At 33.4% G+C, this 20,045-nt stretch overlaps 2 protein-coding genes across 4 annotated transcripts; both read left to right on the forward strand.

Moving 5' to 3' along the window:
* Window positions 1–2,029: 2,029 nt before the first annotated feature.
* On the forward strand, window positions 2,030–7,229 carry LOC140841590 (uncharacterized membrane protein At3g27390). Its single transcript, XM_073209122.1, has 10 exons — window positions 2,030–2,432; window positions 3,560–3,668; window positions 3,776–3,968; window positions 4,182–4,318; window positions 4,411–4,699; window positions 5,766–5,872; window positions 6,021–6,165; window positions 6,243–6,438; window positions 6,515–6,755; window positions 6,864–7,229. The coding sequence occupies exons 1-10, from the start codon at window positions 2,339–2,341 to the stop codon at window positions 7,078–7,080; spliced, it is 1,728 nt and encodes a 575-aa protein (XP_073065223.1). The 5' UTR covers window positions 2,030–2,338; the 3' UTR covers window positions 7,081–7,229.
* A 1,158-nt stretch (window positions 7,230–8,387) lies between these two features.
* Window positions 8,388–19,604, forward strand: LOC140841599 (uncharacterized). 3 transcript variants are annotated; one of them, XM_073209150.1, is made up of 17 exons: window positions 8,389–8,839; window positions 9,871–10,586; window positions 11,449–12,126; window positions 12,217–12,633; window positions 13,294–13,404; window positions 13,504–13,575; window positions 13,791–13,871; window positions 14,002–14,036; window positions 14,167–14,254; window positions 14,328–14,480; window positions 15,192–15,389; window positions 15,719–15,798; window positions 15,890–15,959; window positions 16,040–16,141; window positions 16,336–16,441; window positions 16,798–16,885; window positions 19,076–19,602. In XM_073209150.1, the coding sequence occupies exons 1-17, from the start codon at window positions 8,470–8,472 to the stop codon at window positions 19,263–19,265; spliced, it is 3,555 nt and encodes a 1,184-aa protein (XP_073065251.1). In that variant the 5' UTR covers window positions 8,389–8,469; the 3' UTR covers window positions 19,266–19,602. The 3 variants fall into 3 exon arrangements, with proteins under 3 accessions (XP_073065242.1, XP_073065251.1, XP_073065234.1); XM_073209141.1 differs by having other exon boundaries at window positions 8,388–8,839; window positions 11,449–12,633; window positions 15,198–15,389; window positions 19,076–19,604; XM_073209133.1 differs by having other exon boundaries at window positions 11,449–12,633; window positions 19,076–19,603.
* The last annotated feature ends 441 nt before the right edge of the window (window positions 19,605–20,045 follow it).

Here is a 20,045-nt window from a genome sequence, read left to right on the forward strand (position 1 = left end):
CATCCAAATGCATCGGGATTGATGAGTGGAAAGAGAAGATGTCCAACAAAATTAAGTATTTATATACTTTTTTATTAATTAAAAGGGTAAAAATGTAAAAATGAATGAAATATGTACTAAAAACTAAGTTGGTCTTTTGTCAGGTACTAAAATACAAAACAAAACTGTTGGGTACTGAATCTTAAATAAATCTTGGACAGATATATTTTTCTACAAATTACCCAAAAATTAATTGTAATTAAATATAATGATATTTATATAGTCCGTTTGTTCATCATTTATTTTATTTTCTCGTATGGATGGACAAAAAATGGTACACCAATCAAATTTTGATTAGTAAAATCGGTAGATTGATCTATATGTATTGAAATTTTCGCATATATATGGTAAATCTGACAAATTTTAAATCAAACAAATTTTCAGGGAAAGTTGCTCCATTATTATTATATGTAGAACGGTAATTTTATCTCATAATAAAAATGAACATGATTGATTCGTATTACGAATAAAGATTCACGAGATCGTCTCACAAAATATCTTTTATTTTTTATCGATTAATATAAGAGTTTTTTTAAAAATAATAACCACTTTTTTAATGAAGTGTTCGACCTTATCCATAAAGACAACTTGTAAAACCACCAGATAAAAAATGGTTATACACGTACCATATATCACTTTTGCAAAAATAAATTAAACATTTGATAATTGTTTGTACAAATGTTGGGAAAACCACTTTCTCCATTTAAATTACCCCAAACTCCATTTAACATTTAAGTATAATTTTAAAAGTAAAAATTGTTTTGAAACACAAACTATTGGGTAATTGACAAATTGATACATAAATTATTGTAAATAAATTAAGAGTGAGTCTAATGTGAGACCGTCTCACGCATCATAATTTGTGAGACGGGTTAACCCTACCCATATTTACAATAAAAAGTAATACTCTTAGTATAAAAGGTAATACTTTTTCATGAGTGGTCAAAACAAGAGACCCGTCTCACAAATACGACTCGTGAGACCGTCTCACACAAGTTTTTGCCATAAATTAACCAGTACATGATAAAACAAAAAAGTCAAAGTTAACAATAAGCTAAATTGATTGATTACTCATATTTAAATATAAATCAAATTAATGATAACAAATATTGTATAAATACGCAACAACTTCACTGATAAACTAGTATTATATATAATTAGAATACCACTTTATTTATGCTATACATCATTAAAAATCTATATAACGAAGACACAAGCTTGATGTCATAGTTTATATATTTTTTTAAATTCATAATTTAAAAATTAAATTTCATTTTTATAATTATAACATTACTCATATTTAAATATAGATTTAATTATTCTTAAAAATATTATACAAACACGCAAACATACCATATATATGTAGGGGTGTTCATCGGTCGGTTCGGTTCGATTTTCGGTTTTTTATTTCGGTTTTTTCGGTTTTCGGTTTTAGATATATATAATCTGAATCCGAACCATTTTTCTTCGGTTCGGTTCGGTTTTCTATCAAAACGGTTCGGTTATTTCGGTTTTGATATAATTATTTAAATTAATAATATAAATATATTGTAAAATATAATATGTTAACTTTCTATATGTTTTCTTAGTAAAATATTTAAATAGAAGGTCTAAATTAATTAAACAAACAAAAATCAACTAAAAATTGTTCAAAATGATTTTTCATTCACTAAAATATTATATCAAAATATATAATATAAATAAATATATATAAATAAATATTAATTTAATGAAATTTCGGTTTTTTCGGTTTTTTCGGTTTTGACATATATAATCCAAACCGAACCAAATAAACTTCGGTTTTAACATTTATATCCGAATTACAAAATTCGACTTTCGGTTCGGTTCGGTGTTCGTTATTTTCGGTTTGAATTTTCGATTTTATCCGAAGTTTGAACACCCCTATATATATGTGTGCACGCTCTGTCAAGTATATGATATATTTGTTCCACAAAATAATAAACACGTTTTCCAGAACAAGGTCTACTGTGCAAATTAGGCGAGACTTTGGGTTGGAACGCGAATTCGTCTGCAAACGGCAACGATTCATGGCACGCTCTGGTGGTAACATGTGGCGCCTTTCCCATCTACTTCCTGCCACGCAACACAGCAATTGGTTCTCCCCACATCTATTGATTTGTATCATATAAATCTCACCACGCCAATGCTCTCCCTGATCGTGCGCATATAAACTAGAATATTAATCCATCTCTTCCAACCCTCAGTATTCTGTGATCGTGGCCATTCACCCACTGAGAAGAATCTTGGGGGACGAAGGTAGAGCTCAATAAGCTCATTAATGGAGGTACCTGTTGGGTTTGTAGCCAAGCTCTGGATTTTTTTATCCTTCTTACCATTTTTCACCTTGCTCCTCCTACTTGGACTTCTCAAAGGTACTTTGGATGCATGTTTATATACGTTTAGTTCTCGTAATGCTTCTGTCTTATTAGTTATTATCTAACGATTTATTAAGATTGGAACTTGGACCTATCTCAATCCCACAAATTAGAAAGCTAGATCGGGGAGAGGATTGTCCAAATCAATATATGCCACTCAAAAGATAAATTATTTATCTAACCGATGTAGGACATTTACCCCGGTTGAGTATTGATTTTCTTTAATTTGGTGTCTGGGTATGGTCAAATGCAGCTCAGGCAAATAAATTTGTTAATAAATGCAAGTCTTATGCCTAGCATGACTAGTTTTTAGATTAAATTCTGGGCCTGCACCACATGGAGTAATTGTTGGCAAACGGATTAGATTGATGAATGAAGGAGAAATGCTTGGTGAGGGTGCATCGGTGAGGTTTGCTTGCGGAAGATCGTGAAAGTTTTTATAAAATTTTGTTTGTATTTCAGATATTTATAAATTTAGTACATTTTTTTTTTCAAATTGATGTACGAGTTTGTTCCATATTCGTTCCAATCTGTAACAAAATAGGATCAGTTGTGATAATTTCCCAGTCTCGGGACTCCCAATTGTGGATGAATTGCAAAAACTCCCTGAGATAGAGATGGAAGGTGCATTTTTTTTCAAAATTCATTGTGCTATGGGTTAAATTACCTTTGCGCATTGTCTTGTTTGAAATTATAAACCATTCCGCGGAAGCTATAGGCTTCACCTTGGACTAATTTTTTCGGAACAATATATGTCATGCCATTTTTTGCCCCATATGTCACAAGTTTCTCCTGAGCTATTCATTAGTGTAAAGAAAAAAGAAATATAATATTATAGAAAGTAGCAACTGTAGGAATGCTATCAGATTAATTTATTGAAGTTAGTGGAATGGTGGGATTAGCAATAAATTGAATTAATCTTTATTACAATCTGAAATGCTATCTATTGAGCAGCATTTCAAGTCTTTATTCTAGTTGACTGGAGTTGGGAGATAACACTCTCCTTAGCTTTCGTGGTCAAATTTATTATGACTCTTATTTCTTGAAGAATTATCATTTCATCATTGGTTGTGAAACCCGTTTTGACATACATTTGGTGGACTCGGGTATTGTTGCTGGAGCAGGGTTGATTATATGTCCAGTTACCTTAGCCATAATAGCAGTTGGAAATTCAGCAGTGGTTATTGGTCTTTGGCCTGCACATGTTATTTGGACTTACTACTGTGTGGCAAAGTACGTTTAATAGCAGTTGGTTTTATTCAATGATACATAATGCATATGTTACCGTGCCATCTTCGAGTTTTGTTCCGTAATTGCTCGTCGATGACTTCAAAATGCAGAAGCAAGAGGTTAGGGTGGATTTTGAAGATTCTCGTATTGCTTTCGTTGCCGGTGCTTTTGATTCTCTGGCCTGGCGTTGCAATTGTTGGAAGCATTCTAGGCGGAATAGGTTATGGGTTTTTCGCTCCATTGATTGCTACCTTCGAGGCTGTCGGAGAGAGTGTGACCGAGAAATGGAAGCATTGTTTTTTGGTTAGTATGGAATTTATATTTAATATTAATGATTTTGAGGAAGAAGATTTATGATTGTCATGGTTTTTATCTGCATGAATGTGACATTATACCTTCCTGTTAACTTATTGCATACACTAGAAGGTTAAGTGTTAACAAAATACAAAACAATATGCTAACTAATTTTCTCATTTTCATTGAACTTTGCTTGTTGCTTATGCTTTATGATATCAGGATGGTTGTTGGTCGACTCTCGAAGATAGTTGTACGGTAGTTCGAGATTTCATGGATTTTTGCTTCCATTCGTACTTCTCCTACATGGATGAATTGAGTGAGGAAGTGCACGAAAACGAGAAACCAATGGAAATACAGTGAGAAACTCTTGACTCTGATTATGAACGTTTTTTAAAGATTATCCTTAATCATGAAAAGAATAATTTGACCTTGTTGTTACTTACTGCAGGTTATCGATGCTTCCAAGCGGTTTCTTGGTCGCTATTCTCGCTGTTCCAGTAGACGTCCCTCTCATTACGGCGATAGCTCTTTGGAAAAGTCCTTACATGTTGTTCCATGGATGGAAGAGGCTATTAGAAGACTTGATTGGTAGAGAAGGTCCATTCTTGGAAACCGTTTGTGTTCCATTTGCTGGTCTAGCAATCTTTCTGTGGCCTCTAGCTGTAATTGGGGCGGTTTTGGCAGCTTTCTTCTCGAGCATTTTTCTCGGTCTTTATGGTGGAGTCATCGTGATTGAGGTTTGCATTCAATAACTTTTATGCTTTTTATAGATTCCCTAATACCAACATTCCCTTACAAAAATAAAGAAAATCTGGGAAAAATAGAGAGGGTTTACCGTTGAGCTCAATTTATGATAAATATTTTTATTCTGTTCATGTTCTTCGATATTATTGAATATTGGAAAATTGGACTTGTGTGAATGAAAAATATGTCTTGAGTTTATTAGAGGTGGTAATGGCTGAAATTGGATTAACATACAAATCAATGACCTGCTTTGCAATAGCTAGTTTCCATTTGAGTTTAATTCAAAATTCATAGGGAAACCTTCTCTCTCTCCATGTTTACCATAGAGGATAAATGGACTGTTAATGGCCGGTTATGAAGAGAGAAGACTATTAGTGCCTATGAATGTAGAAGTAATGGAGTTGATAGTGACTCACGCTCAAGCCAGTTAGTATAAAGTTAATTTCTCGCATTTCTTTCACTAAATTTTAGAGCAAAAGTTAATTTCTCGCATTTCTTTCACTAAATTTTAGAGCAATCTCACTCAAAAATCTCTCTGGTTTTGAGTTGTTATGCCAGAAAACGGATGTCTCAAAGTAAAGTACCCCTATGAGAGGGTTAATCTATTGCAAGAAAAATTGTGAGTTTTCAATGGTTTGGTTTCATGATTTCGTTTTTACAAGATTAGAATATATTTCTTATCAAGACAGATTCAGACGAAGCGTGAATTATACTTGGTTTCCCTATTGGACCGGAGATAAGAAGTATTATATTTGTCAGAGTAGCTTGTTTAACTATCACCTCATGTTTTCTTGCCGTTGTTTTGGTGTTATCGTTGTACACTCTTGTCAGCCAAATGTATGGAGTTACATGTTTGGTTGACGTGTTTTCTAGCTGTGTATCGACTCTGCCTTTATTGTTATATCATATATATGTACACACACACACACTCATTTATTGAGTTTGAATAAAATATTTCTAACCAATGTTAAGATCAATTGGTTCTTTGATTGTGTTAGACATTTATTCTATCATTGATTAACATGATTTATTGGTCTTTTGATCGAATTGGGTATGCAGGAAGGTTCTCTTCAAATGGGACTTGCGTATATTGTGGCCGTGATATCTCTATTTGATGAATATTGCAACGACCTACTTTACTTGAGAGAAGGTTCATGTTTTCCTAGGTAGGCGCCCCCTAATAAGATTCTGAATTTTCCTTCTCGGCTCTGTTTTTGTCTTATTATTATTCTTTTTTGTTTGTAATGTTGCTTGGGATTTTGAATATTATATCAATCATAAACAGCCGACTCATTGAATCCTTCTGACAGGAAGGCCTCGTTACCGGAAGAACAAGAACGATATCAATGAGATCGGGAGAAGACAGTCAATTGAACAAGATGGTTCCCACAGTTTAAATTTAGTTTCAGAAGGATCAAGAACACTTAAACGAGCTATCCAACAATATACACCAGTGCAGGTACATATACTTCTCTCCATCCACAGCATAAGTAGCTTTGGCTTGTGATATGAAAAATCACGGTACTTCTAAAATAGGTGTGGGATTGGCTCTTCAAATCATGTGAAGTGAACGGAAAAGTGCTCCTTCATGAAGGACTTATAAATGTTGAAGATGTTCAAGAATGTATTCTTAAAGGAAACTGTAAGAAGCTCGGTGTCAAGCTTCCTGCATGGTCGATTTTACAGTGTCTCCTCAAATCATCAAAATCTGATTCTTCCGGATTAGTTCTCTGTAAGTTGATATTCTTGGGATAATTTTCTTAGAATTTATGGTTTCCGGAATATCATCTCTTTCTGTGGCGGTGTAGCTGGACACATGGAGTTAAATCCGACAAACTTTCCAAGGGATAGATTTTTTGATTGGTTTTTGGCGCCTCTCCTAACCATGAAGGAGCAGATAAAGGGACTTAAACTCGAAGAGAACGAGGAAGCATTCTTGAAAAAGCTAGTTATGGTATGCAAAAATAATACGCCGGAAGAATGGGAGGACACCGGGTTCCCATCTGGTGACAAAGTGAGAGTAGCACAGCTGCAAGCTGTGATTAGGAGGTCTGTGCAACAACTATATGCTATATTTTACTTGGCACAACGCTTTTGCCTTGATTTCCAATATTGTTTGGCTCAATCATTCTACGTCGTTCTACTTTGCTGCTGCAGGCTTCAAGGGATCGTCGGCTCTATGTCCCGATTACCAACGTTCAGACGACGATTCAAGAATCTGGTGAAGGTTCTTTATGTGGAAGCAATCCAGATGGGTCTGTTTCCCCCGGGCGACGCGGGTTCCTCAAAATCAAGATTTCCGCATGCACGTAGAAAAAGTGAAGAGAGCAGCACGCAAATTAGTACCCATGAACGTGACGGTGACATAGTATGACCATTCGTAGCTTCAATTCGATCGGCCTATTCGATTAATTTGGTGGGTTTTTTCATTTAGCAAGTATCATTTGTTTCACACAAAATTCTGAACTCCACGAACAATGTATGGAACTATGGATATCGTCTATAAATTGAAATTAAAATGGTGTACGAGCGTGTTATGTTAAAAGAAATTAGTATTTTAATCGGGACTTTTGATTGTGAGCTAATAAGTATTTTTGTGATATTTATCTGCATATAAGTATTATTTTTTATTATACTTTTTAATATATATTAAAATATAAAAGTAATTTAATTTGAATTAGTGAAGAAAAAATATAATATAAAAATGTGTATCACTATATTATTTGATTGATTGAAAATTCAGAGTGAACGTACAAAATTATGAAGAATATAAATTAATGTACAAGGAGTTTTAACTTATTTTAATTTTAAAATAGAGTTTGTGCACGGTGAAATATAAAAATATTATAATTTTGCGTGAAAATTAAATGGACATTATTTGTTATAAAAATTGTACGGACACTCTTTGAATCAACTAAAAATTCAACGAGATAAAGTATTTGGATGATATTTAATAAATCAATGATCAAAATGATTTGCAGTTAAAATTGCTAGAAAGAAAAATCATGTTATATTTCATGTCGGTTATATTAATTCAGATATTATTTATGTTAATTGGGTTTGAAAGATCGAGTTGGATGAAACAAATTAAATAGAGTAGTTGACAGCGTCCTGTTAATCTATACTATTATATTAAGTGTGAGGGCCTTAGAATAACTACATTTGAGGAAACCAAAATATTTAATTCCATAATTACCTTTTTTATTATATTTAAACATTTTCAAGTCACTCCATATTTTAAATAGAAAAAAATTCAAAATAAAACTTTCTTTTTAAATCAAACAACTTTTCTAAATCGAAAATAATTTCGTGTGTAATTATTTAGTATTATTTGATCAAATTAAAAATAACATCTTTTACTAGTATAAATAAAGTCCGAGCTAATCTAGTCGACTTGAACTATGACTTAAGTTTTTTTTCTAACCAATATGCAAGCAGATCAATTTGATTACTGACTATGATATATCATCAAATTCTAATATCAATCATATTTTTAGCCGATGGAGAAAGTGTTTGTTAATTTTTATAAAAAATAAAGATTAATTCGTCTATGTAATTTAAAAAGAGAACTATTTTAATGATCTTATATTTAGAGCGAAATATAAATTTCGAGGGATTTTCATCGATTAATGAATTCTGGAGGGGCTGATTAAGAATTTAAAATTGCAATCAAAATTTCTTTTTCCCTCCATCCGCTTCGGTTTTTAAAATGTGGATAAAACCCTAGCTCCAAAATCGAAACCAAACGACTCGATCACAGGGGATGGATTCCAAGGAAGAAGCTACAGCTGAGGGTTACCGCCACTTCACCACGACGGATAATTCTGGCGGCAGCACCACCACAATGGCTCTGCAGAGGAAGAGGGCACGGAGAGTCAGTTTTGCAGAGATGACTTCTGTTCATTTCTTCGATCGAGATGAAGAAGATAACGAAACCCCTCTGGCTAAAGCTGCAAAAATGGACAGCGTTTCGTCCAATGAACTGTATTTTGGACTGGAATTGGAACAATCTAAGGAAATTGATGGCGAGGATATTGATGTTGAAGAAATGGAAATGCCAAGATCATTTTTGCGACCGTTGGGGTCACCTTCCCCTGGAGGGAGCACCATTGGTTCTGCTTCGTCCAATGACGGCAAGTTTCAACCTGACCTTGATTTTGGTGGCTATTTATGGTTTTCGACTTTGTATAATCAGTACTGATACTTCCATATTGACGAGGATATGAAATTCTTATAAACAACTAGGCTGTTTGCACGTACTTTAGATGATTCAGTGAACTGCACATAGGACGGGAGGCATTTATTAATGGACATTTCCTTATTTCTAATGGTTACATTCAGACAAAAAAATTACCATTACACTAGAAAACAGACAGTTTTAAGACAGAGTCCGTTGAAATTTACTTTCCAACTCTTATAATTGCATTGAAATTCAGAAAGTATGATTTGTTCAGCTGAACCATAACTTTTACCATTCCAAATTTCGGTGCACTAGCAACTCTTGTACCCTTGGAAGACTTCAGTTTAAATTATAAGTTGGGTGGGTTTTTTAGTTGTACGTACTTCTGTATCAAAAAAGTGTATTTGAAACTCGGCGTGTTCAAATTCTGATTGCTTTTGCACTCCGATTTTGGCAGTTACTGTCTGAATAACGATGATGTGCAAGTAGAACAATTTGTAAAGGTCATATGAAGGATTTCTTGCTCATTATTTACTTGGCTTTAGTCTATGCTGGTTTGTTGGTAGAAAACATGTTACACTGATATTTTGACTTATATCCTCTTGACTTTACTAGGCGTGTACAGATGTTGCAGTTATTTTCTGATATTTGAATCAGTAAAACTTTTAGATGTTGAAATGCCAAACATGCAACAAGGCATCAAGTTTTTGTTGGGAAAACGAGCAAGTTGTCAAAGTGAAGCACATAATTAAATACTTCTCGGCATAAATTGACCGTGATGGGTAATCTCCAGAGTCCAGAAATAAACCAATTTGGCAAAAGAATGAAGATATTTTTTAGGCTTTATTTTCCTTGTTCCTGTCTAACAATATCTCTAAAGACATCACATACTTCTTTACTTTCCTTATTGCTGTCCAGTTTTCATTATTGTTCACCACTTCTGAATAAGTAATTAACTTGTGTTTTGTACTTTTATTATAGCAGAAGATAATTTCTTTGGGCCCGTATCCGCCAGTTTTATAAGGCCTGGGCGGTTGTCTGATTCTGCAGCTTCAGATGATACTCATGATGTTACAATGGATTCAACTGCTTTTTCCATGCATTACCGTAGCCTTGCTAGATCAGATTCAGGAGGAGAATTGAAAACCCCGACAGTAGGTCAACTGTGTTTTGAGGATAAAACACCTGTGAATGCAAATGTAGAGAGCTCCATGGTATTCTCTTCACTAAAAAAGCTAAGGCCCAAATCTTCTTCACCGATATCAAAATTAAGCGGTAGTCACAATTCCAATGAAATGAGCCTAGTAGTAGAAAACCTTAACCGATATGACTATGAGAAACTATCACCGGGATTGGATGCACTTTTGGCAGAAAGTAAGAAAAATTTACTTTCTGTAACTGCACATGATGATGTAACCGCTTCAAAATCACCTAAAAAGACTGAAAATGAGTCTTTATCATCACCCAATCACGGGGATAACACTGTGAGCTTGAGCAATTATGCAAGGAAAGAGCAAGGTGTGGCTTGTTCTCATGATAAGGCAAATGGGGATGTATCTGATCTTAGCAGCAAATTGGATAAGGAAGATGACATTCTTGGAAGCTTTTCTCATAAAAAACTCCTGCCCAATGCATTCGATGTTACAGCTAGTTGCTCATCTGATTATAGACCAAATTCATCACCATATCAATTGAGTAAAGTAATTATTTTTTCCCATGGCACCATGCCTAGGTGTTCAACAACTTCACTGGATGCAAGTGTTCGCTTTTCTTGTTTCTTGCATGCTTTGTTGTTCATCTATGTTTCATGTTTTATCTCTTTCTTCATCTAATCATCTTGGAGCTTACACTTGTGGTAAGTTTGAGAGATTTGACATTCTCTTTATTCTAGATGTATAATAGTGGTTTATATCCTATTTGAATGTTGTCAGACTTATCCATCCAAGAAAATCATTTTTATTATCAAGAATATTTCATGTGGTATGTTGTGCATATAGAATTAGGGTAAAATCAATTGGTAAAACACTATAAATTATAAGGTTATCATTAGAGGTCTACTGGAGATGCTTGTATTTAGCCAATCCATTGCGCTTGTTTATTACTTCATACAGCATTAACAATTTTGAATTATATAGTTTAAGAAGACCGTGTTTCCTGCCCTATATATTACAAGCCTTTTGATATATTTAGACTTTATGAAATCTTATGGAGCTGTAGCTATTATCTCATCTGCTTGAGAAAATGAATGTACCCGAATCCTAATATTTTATCTAAAATTTCACCTATATTTCTGAAATATTCATCTATAGCTTACAGTCATACCCTAAAAATAAGATTTTAAGTTTCCATAATTTTTTTTACGTGAATTGATTCTTGTATCAGTATAAGGATTCTATATTTATGAATACTTTCAAAAGTCATGAGTGATTTGATCGGATTATTCTGCTAATATGGCATGTAAACTTTTTTTTTGTGTTTTTCCTTAATTGTGATGGTCTTGGAACTTTAGTGAAGATGAGCCACAAATATTCACCTCTATTGGTTGTCATTTGGTGTCCACAGGATGAGTATGAATCCCCATTGGTATTGTCTAAATCTCCTGTCAAACAGCAAATTCTTCTAACGGCTGCTTCTCCATGTAACGATCTCAAAATGGCAAGTTCTTTGCAAGAAAATCCAGATTCCTTTTTGACAATTGAAAACATAGAACATCAAAATATGGAGACTCCAATTCAACGAAGCATCTCCAAACTGGAATCAATGGAGAAATCTTCGTTTTGTTCTGCCTTCAGTGCCCGAGTGGATAATACCATGATCAAGACCCTGGAGTTTGTAAAATCCCCTCTTGATACTATTTCGTACAAAAATTGTGATATTTTTAAAAGTGATCTCATGAAGGATATTGTGAGACAAAGAAACCTCACAAATGCTTATCAAAGTAAAGAATTGAAAAATTCCTCAAGCTTGGATAATGACCAGGTAGAGAGTTTTAACCATTTTGGTGATGAAAATCATTTGGAAAAACATTTTGGCTATGTAACTAGTGTGAAATCCCCAACTAGTGTGAGTGCCAGGAAGCTTTCTTCAGTTTTAAAATATGGACAAACTGCTGGAAGTAATTCGAAGCATGGTGTGTTCACAAAAAAGTCGAGTGAAGATGTATTAATGACCAAAACTGAGTCTTTATTGGCTGAAATTGCTTCAAGCATAGAAGGCAGAGCAATTGTGACTCCAAGCAAGGTTGTTTCTTCTCGTGAAAAAATTTTGGTTAATAATTTTTTAGCTTCTCAAGGTCATCAATTTAATCATTCTAAAAATTTAATGCTTCAGAATCAGCTCAAACAATTTATGGATTTTGACAAAGATCAGGGTTTTGCTCCAGTGGAAAATCTTGTTGATCCAAATCTGTCAGCGGAAACTGGTAAGGTAGATGTTGTTGCCTTGGGAGTGAAGGCATTGTCAAACTTGCCTACTTTTGAAGTCAACCACTCCAAACTATTGATCGGGATGGAAGTAACAGATGGCAGAGAAATTGATATTTATAACAACGAGAATTTTGGAATCACTGGTAACTTCACTATTCTTGGTAAAGATAGTAAATCTCGAACCATGCTTCCTAAGACTCCAGACAGAGGTATAAAAAATTGGACAAACACCTCTAGATTTGCAAATAACCTTGCTGGTGAAGAATTCAGAGCTATTTCTGGTGGAACCTGTTCTTCATCGCCTAGTGTGAACTTAAATGAGGTAAATTTGCAGGGTCACACATTTTGGAATTTTTCTTCATATGTAGCTTGATACCCATGCACATTTTTTTTACCTCTGCATGTAGCAAATCATGGTTGATTTGTGCCTAGTATCGTATATTCCACGAGGCTTGATTGTTTTATGCAATATATAATATCCTATGCCGTGTTTGCTTGATTGATTTGAAATGTTTTGGTCAAAACATTTAAAATTCGTTTTTTAAATCAATTGCATTTGTTAGGATAACTTTGGAGTCTTTGGATTTTTAAATTCCTTATATACCATTTTAAGTTGGTTTCTTAATTATCATTTTAAATTCTCCTTTATCAAAATAATTTGAAATCCATTTTTTAAATCCTTTCATCTATCCAAATCCACCAACAAGCCACAACCTAAGGGCCTTGTCTGCTTTTCAACTTTGTCTTGGTGTCCTTTTTTACCACTCAGATTGTATTGTATCAACCAGGGTGAATATTAATGGTTTTATTCAATGTTATTATTTATTAGAACCATTTATAAGACAACTTTAAACCACTATATAGCATACTGCCTCTTAAATCCATTTAGACAAATAGTAGGTTGGAAAACTTATCTGCACATGAGAGAAACATTAAAAAACTTTCTTTGGAGACACATCATAAAAGTGGAATGATCATGCAGAGAAGCCTCAAGTGTCAGAGAAGCCAGAGTAATGATCTAGAAACACTGGAGTATCCTAACGATTGTGACATGGAAACAACGATAGGCCGAGAGATAAAGCATTGGACTAATGTATGCATGCTTTATTTGTTATTTCTTCGCCATCTAACTTTCTAGGCATTCTTGGCGGCCTAATACTTTTCTTCTTATGTTCTGAGTTCTCAACTGCAGATATTTTCAAAATTCTCCGAGGATTCTAAACATTTGATTTTTGAATCAGACTGTGAGTTTAATCTCAAGATGGTATGCCTCACGGTTTTCCTTTTTCTCGTAACCGGTCAAAATCGGAGAATCTTTCCTTTGTCCGTATCCACTATGAAATAATGACATGCTTCAATGTACAGACTTTTGAGGCATGGGATAAAAGTTTAATTGGTTTATTCTTCGCCGTTGCACTCTCTTCCTAGTTGCTGATGCTATTTGTCTATTGTTTTATTTCCTTTTTTGCCAAATTACAGTTTGACGTGCTCAGAGATTTATTGGTTCACCTGAAAAAGTCAAAATTATATGATACGTTGTTCACTGATGCCGCTCCCAAGGTCTTTTACCAATTATAGAAAAAAAAACACTTGATTGTAAATTAAAAATATTTCCCTCTTTATATGTGTGTGTATTTGGACAATAATTCCTCACCAGCAACTCACTGAATTCCTCTATTTTCTTCTTTAGAGTACGTCTGCTCTCCATGAACTCCAAATCGAGAGGCAAGTTTTATTTTTTGTCATCATGTTGCTAGAAAAAGCATGCCTTTTTTCCTCTACTTGGTAATTCTTTTACTCTTGTTTTCTGATATAACTCTGAAAATATATGATGGTTAAATTGTTGCTGATGCAGAGTAGCCGAAACAAATATAATGTTATCGCAAATTGTACTAGAGACGGCAAAATTACAGCTGAACCATTTAAAGAGGGAGACTCTGTTGGTACGGTTGTATTTGTTTCAGTTTAATTAATGCCTTATTAATTGCTGCTAATCAAGTTACTTTTTGTATACAGAAAAGGTTACAACTGTTAAGTTCAAGAATACAGGAGTCACAATTGATAAGAACAGATCTGTCCTCATGTTCAACGGAGACATCCACCTCTGATATCCGAATTCATGCTGTTGGCTACCAGTCAGTTTCTGCATATCCGAATGAAGTGAATGAGGTGATGAGTCTGATTTGTGCATTTAGATGAAATACAGTTTTTCCAGAAATTGTCTGTTGGAATCTTTCTTCTCTGCCCCCAATTTAGTGAGTGAACATTGTTGGTGGTTTCATTAAAGCATTTTCCATTCTCTTGTTTTTACGAGTACAGTCTTTCAGATGGTTTCTCACATCCATAGTATTAATGATGACATAAATAACATATTTGATGTATGATGTTTTACACTTTTACTTTTACTTTTACTTTGTAATTAACTAACTGTCATGTTTGAGATTGGTAAATGAGAGGCATATTTTTTCAGGAATGCAGTTGACATTGCCCTTGGCATATTCTTATTTTTTATAAATGACATCCAAGAGACCAAGACCTCTTGTGTCAACTTCTCGATGTACTAATTGTTACGAGAGCACTAAATTCTTTGCAGCAAAACAATTTTCCCTCCCTGGTTGTCCTAGACATCGCCAATGCTTAAAACAACTATTACCAACTATTGCATGCTTAAACTTAAGTTGTTTTCTTCTCAATTGTTGCAAATGTCGGAAAACTCTACATGCTGGGGTTTCATTCTTGAGGTGTTATCCACGCGCTTCTCTGTTTATGTTTCTTATAACTTGATTTTATAATAAGTTTTATAATTATACACCACATGTTATGTTAAGCTACCTAAATTTTGGTGGCTCAGCTTCTGAATAATTCTTGTGTTTTGTTTAGCGCCAGGTTTGCCACAAAAAATTGACTATGATGAGGAGTGTCTTAGAAGCTTTGGAGAGAAAAATTTCAAACTTGAACAGAAATTTCCACGCATCTTGCAAAATTAGAACTGAGCCAGGATGTGGTGACACCATTGCTTTAGTTAATGAACATTTTACGAAAAGGGCTTATCGCAGGTTTGCTCGTCAAGATATGCAGGTGTGAACTCTTGCAATGTGAACTTTTGCTGTAATAGTAGCTTCAAGTTGATCTTAGTTACAACTGTTGCATGTCAATCTTCTTCTAACATGGTAGTGGGGTTCAATGGCGAGTTTGGGGGTCTTAGAGACATAATTGTTTGGGAGACTGCAATCTTAACATAGGGTAGACTTTCTTGCAAGAACTTGATAACTTGGATTTATAATATTATGCCAATTATGTTATTGACATCCCTCATCTTAAAAGACAAAATAGAGAAAAAAAGACATTATACCATTAATTACTGCTGCCTGCTGTTGCTTACAGATCTTTTCCTGTTCTTTTTTCAGATGTGGGTGGTTCATAGTGTGGACAGCACGGACAATCGGCACAATATTGTCCTCGACTACCTTGGCCTTGTTATCCAGAGGTTTCTAAGATTTTTTTTTTCAGATGTGCCTTTTGTTCGCTTTTTTTTTTTTGTACACTCTTGGCATGGATTTAAATATTTGATGTTACAGTATAAAAGTTGTTGGTCCTACAGCAAGCATATCATTTTCATTTGAAGCCAATGATACTAACTTGATGAAGGTGAATCTGTTTTGACTTCAACCGGACTTTCTTTGACTTGTATTTCTGTTGTCACAACATGAATGTCTTTCTGCTTTTAGAATTTTCCAAATATGGATGCTTGCACGGCAGTTAAATTTTTGTGTAATGCCGAGATCAAGTGCAAATATGCTGGATCTAAAACTCTGGTTCGAGAAATACAAGTAAGTGACATTATGCATATTAGCATCTTGAAGAATTCCTATAATGAAATTTTTGCATATGAAAACTCAAGGTAAAATACTTAAGAAGGGGAATAAAATCCAAAGTCTATGTTACTGATATATTGTCTCAAGGATATTTTAATATGTTATCATAACTTCAAACCTGAGACATTCTTGCACTGCTAATTGAGCAGGTGACCAGTTCACTTTTAGGTACCTTGCTAGATGTGTTTGAGGAGGTACAGCTAGCACAAATCGAGTTCCAGAATTTGACAGAGTCAAGTTTTTGTTCACCATCTGGTACTTAGTTTCCTTCTACATATTCTATTCAGATACGGCTTATAATGTAATTGATTCTAAACTTTTATTTGTGACATCTGTTGGCTCACGATAGGAACTATGCTACATGAAAGTTAATAATTAATAACCTTGCTATCTGATACTGTGATACACAAGCATTTTGCTTTGACTATCAAATAATTTTTTTTCGGAATTTTGACACAACTTCCCTGATTCTATTGCTTCGGTTGATGCATGAAATGATTAAAAATGCATCATAACAATTGATTATATTTCTGTGAATTTGTCCATTAGATATGTTGAATTATGACCATTGTGTGCCTCAAAATGAACATGTATGCAAATTTCGAATGCAGTTGAGCAGCTTGTTCTGAAGCTTTGTTTCTATAGTTTCATCGCCGAGAGGAAGGTGGTTCTGGAGCTTGACATGTCTTGCTTGAAAAGGTTAGTTACTTTTGTCCCCCACCCCCACCCCTCTCTCTTGCCAGTTGGAATTATCTGAGGCATGAACAAATATGCATTAGCATCCGTAAGAGGTTCAGCTGGATGCTTTATTGGTTTTTGTTTGAAATGGTTCAACATTCGACATCTTATTCCGTAGCAATAAAATTTATCGAGGGCCACACATCTAACATTCATATAAATATACCACTTCAATTGTGAATTTTCTTATATGTTCTTGTTCATTTAAGTTGGTCAATTAAATTATTAGGTTATCTAAGGGTTTTTTTTTGTAATTCATTGTCCATCTTAAATGAATTTGGACATTAATACACATTCTTCTTTATTTCTCAAATTTTATGCCAAAAAAATTATTTTTTTACATTTCCTTGTTTATTTAAGTTAGGAAATTAAATTAATATGTTTTTTAAGTGTTTTTTTGTGATTCATTGTTCATCTTTGATAGATTTGGACATTAATTCACATTCACATTCTTCTTTATTTTCTAAATTTTATGTAAAAAAAGTATTTATTTACATTTCTGAGTCAATTTTTGTTATTCATTGTCTATCTTAGATATATTTGGACATTGATACACATTTTTTTCTCTAAATTTTAAACTAAATTTATTATATAATCTTTAAAAAAAATTTAATCAATAGGAATGTGTATTCTAACTGAGTATTACATATTAGAGTGGTATTATGTTAAAATTAATATTGTCCATCTTAAGGATACCACTCAAATAAAATATTAAATAATACCACTCAAATAAATTTAAGCAGTGAGTGGTATTATGTTAAAATTTTATTTTTCTTAAATTATTAATCACCAATATTAATTTATAAATGATTGATTCTGATATAAAATTAATTATCTATAATATGTATTCTAAAAAAACATAGAAATTAAATAAAATTCGCAATGTTTTAAAAGTTAGCAAAAGCAAAAGTGATATTTACCTTAATAACAAGTTTAATGATTTTATTTTAATATTATTATGATAATTTAGTAAATTAAGAGAAATTTATTTGACGTTTGTCTATGTGTACTCTATTTAAGTAAATTTTAGTTTTGATTTTGGTAAAATTCACTATTCTGTTAATTTTATTTTTATTGTTTTTTCTCATTTTGAATGATATTTGAATGAAAAATATTTTTGCTGATTTATCATTTAAGAGAGCTGTATTATGTCGCGGATTGAAAAATGTCATATAAATAAGAGAATATATATGATTTATTGTCATGATGTATTTTTATGTATTGTGTTTCGATATATTTAGATTGATAAATACTTATAAACATGATGTCATTCAAACGACTTTAAACATTATCTAATTCTCGTTATTATATTTTTCATTATTAGTCACCTACGTGCATCGCACGTGTACATTCCTAGTTCTACTAAAATACATATGTTGTAGGAACATGATAAACACATTTCCTCGTTATCAAATACCACTTAATATCACACTAGTCAGTTAGTGTAAGGTTCTGTCTTTACTGTTTTGGTTAGTCAATTAAGGCATCCGCTTCAATCTATTTGAGTTTTGTTACGGATTCAATTGTTATCGGGCTTAGATATAAACGGGCCCAGGAGTCACAAGCCTTAGAAAAGTCCTGAGGGAAGAAAATAAAAATGTTATGGGAGATACTTGTTATGCATTCTGTTATTTTGTTTCCTTGAGTGTGGTTACTAGCTCTGTGGTAAAGAGAGTGTATCTCTTTGTCCAGAGGATTTCCTCTGGGATAGTCATTCTCTTTGTATGAGGTCCTATTTCAGTTTTCTTTCTTCCTAACCTTTGTTCCTGCGTTGATAAATGAATATCAATTTTAGGTGCAACAAGTGTACTATTTCTATCTACTACTTTTCAAAGAGAATTTTATGGGTTGAGATTGAAACGTTCTCAAACCATCTTAAACTCGCAGGCTTAAGTTATCTTCAATCAATTCCAGTTTTGTCTGACTATTGATGTGTATCCACACATCCATTTTAACCCTCACAAATTGCTGCCACACAATGAACTGCTCGGTGCTTTAGACCAAAAATTGACACCAAACTTATCATTAGAGAAACATTCATGGCATTATCTGTAATGTTAAATTTTGTCTAGCAATAATTCGGATGAACTCATTTTACATGACTGTACCTACACTCGATTTAAAAACTGAGTTGGTTTTGTGACACTGCAGGGGAATCTATCCTTCGGATATTCTTCCATTCCAAATTGCACTGCCTCCTGATGTGCAGAAATGTTCGTTGTCAGAATCAATCTTAGATGAGATTAAAGATGTACTCAAGAATCTTAAAACAGGGTACATGAGAATTTTACGGCTCTGCAGTTGTGTGTCACAGGTGGTTCAAGCTGCTTCAAGCGCATAAAATCACAAGAAAGTGAAATGAATGTCTGATTGAAAGGAGGTATATACTCCCTTCATTACATATGTTTGTGTCGGCAAAGAAAAGTTTCTGACGAGATGGAAAAGAATGTTTCAAAGTTACTTTTCTATCGTGAGGGAATTTTTTAGAATGTAGCGGCAAAAGAATTGCCAGTTTACTGCTGCATGGTTTTCTAACATCTGCAATACAACGCATTATTGTGTTCTGTGTCATGTAATGTTAGTTCGGCCAAACGCTGGAAAACTTTGCTATTCATTGTAAAATTTATTTGGAATTAATTTTCAGAATTGGTGGCACACATAAGAATCCTAACAAATTATGTTTGCAAAATAGTGTGTAAACTAAAGATTAATTTGGAATTATTTTATAAAAAAATAAAAGATTTTACTATCAATTAAGAGAGAAAAAAAGGATTTTCACTAGCATTTCGGCGTAGATATGCTGTATAAGGTTTTGTAGATAGAATGCTCTTTTGTGGGGGTTTAAACATTGAAATTTATTTGAGATACTGTCAATAATAATCTCAAGGAAAGGTGACACTTTTTGGGTGTTTTTGGAGAAATATATTTTTAATCAAAAATTGTGTTGAGAATATGTTGGTTTTTTTTTTTTCCTAAATGCGTAGTTTTCTTCAATAAATGCATATATTGGATTATTTAATTGTTCCCTTCTAGGTAAATATTTCGTTTGATTTTGCGGGTAGATTGAAGAATCTCAGACAATTATTAATTAATTCGTCATCTCTGTCAATATGACATCAAA

This window comes from Primulina eburnea, chromosome 1, assembly GCF_022965805.1.
Source record: "Primulina eburnea isolate SZY01 chromosome 1, ASM2296580v1, whole genome shotgun sequence".
NCBI lineage: Eukaryota > Viridiplantae > Streptophyta > Magnoliopsida > Lamiales > Gesneriaceae > Primulina > Primulina eburnea.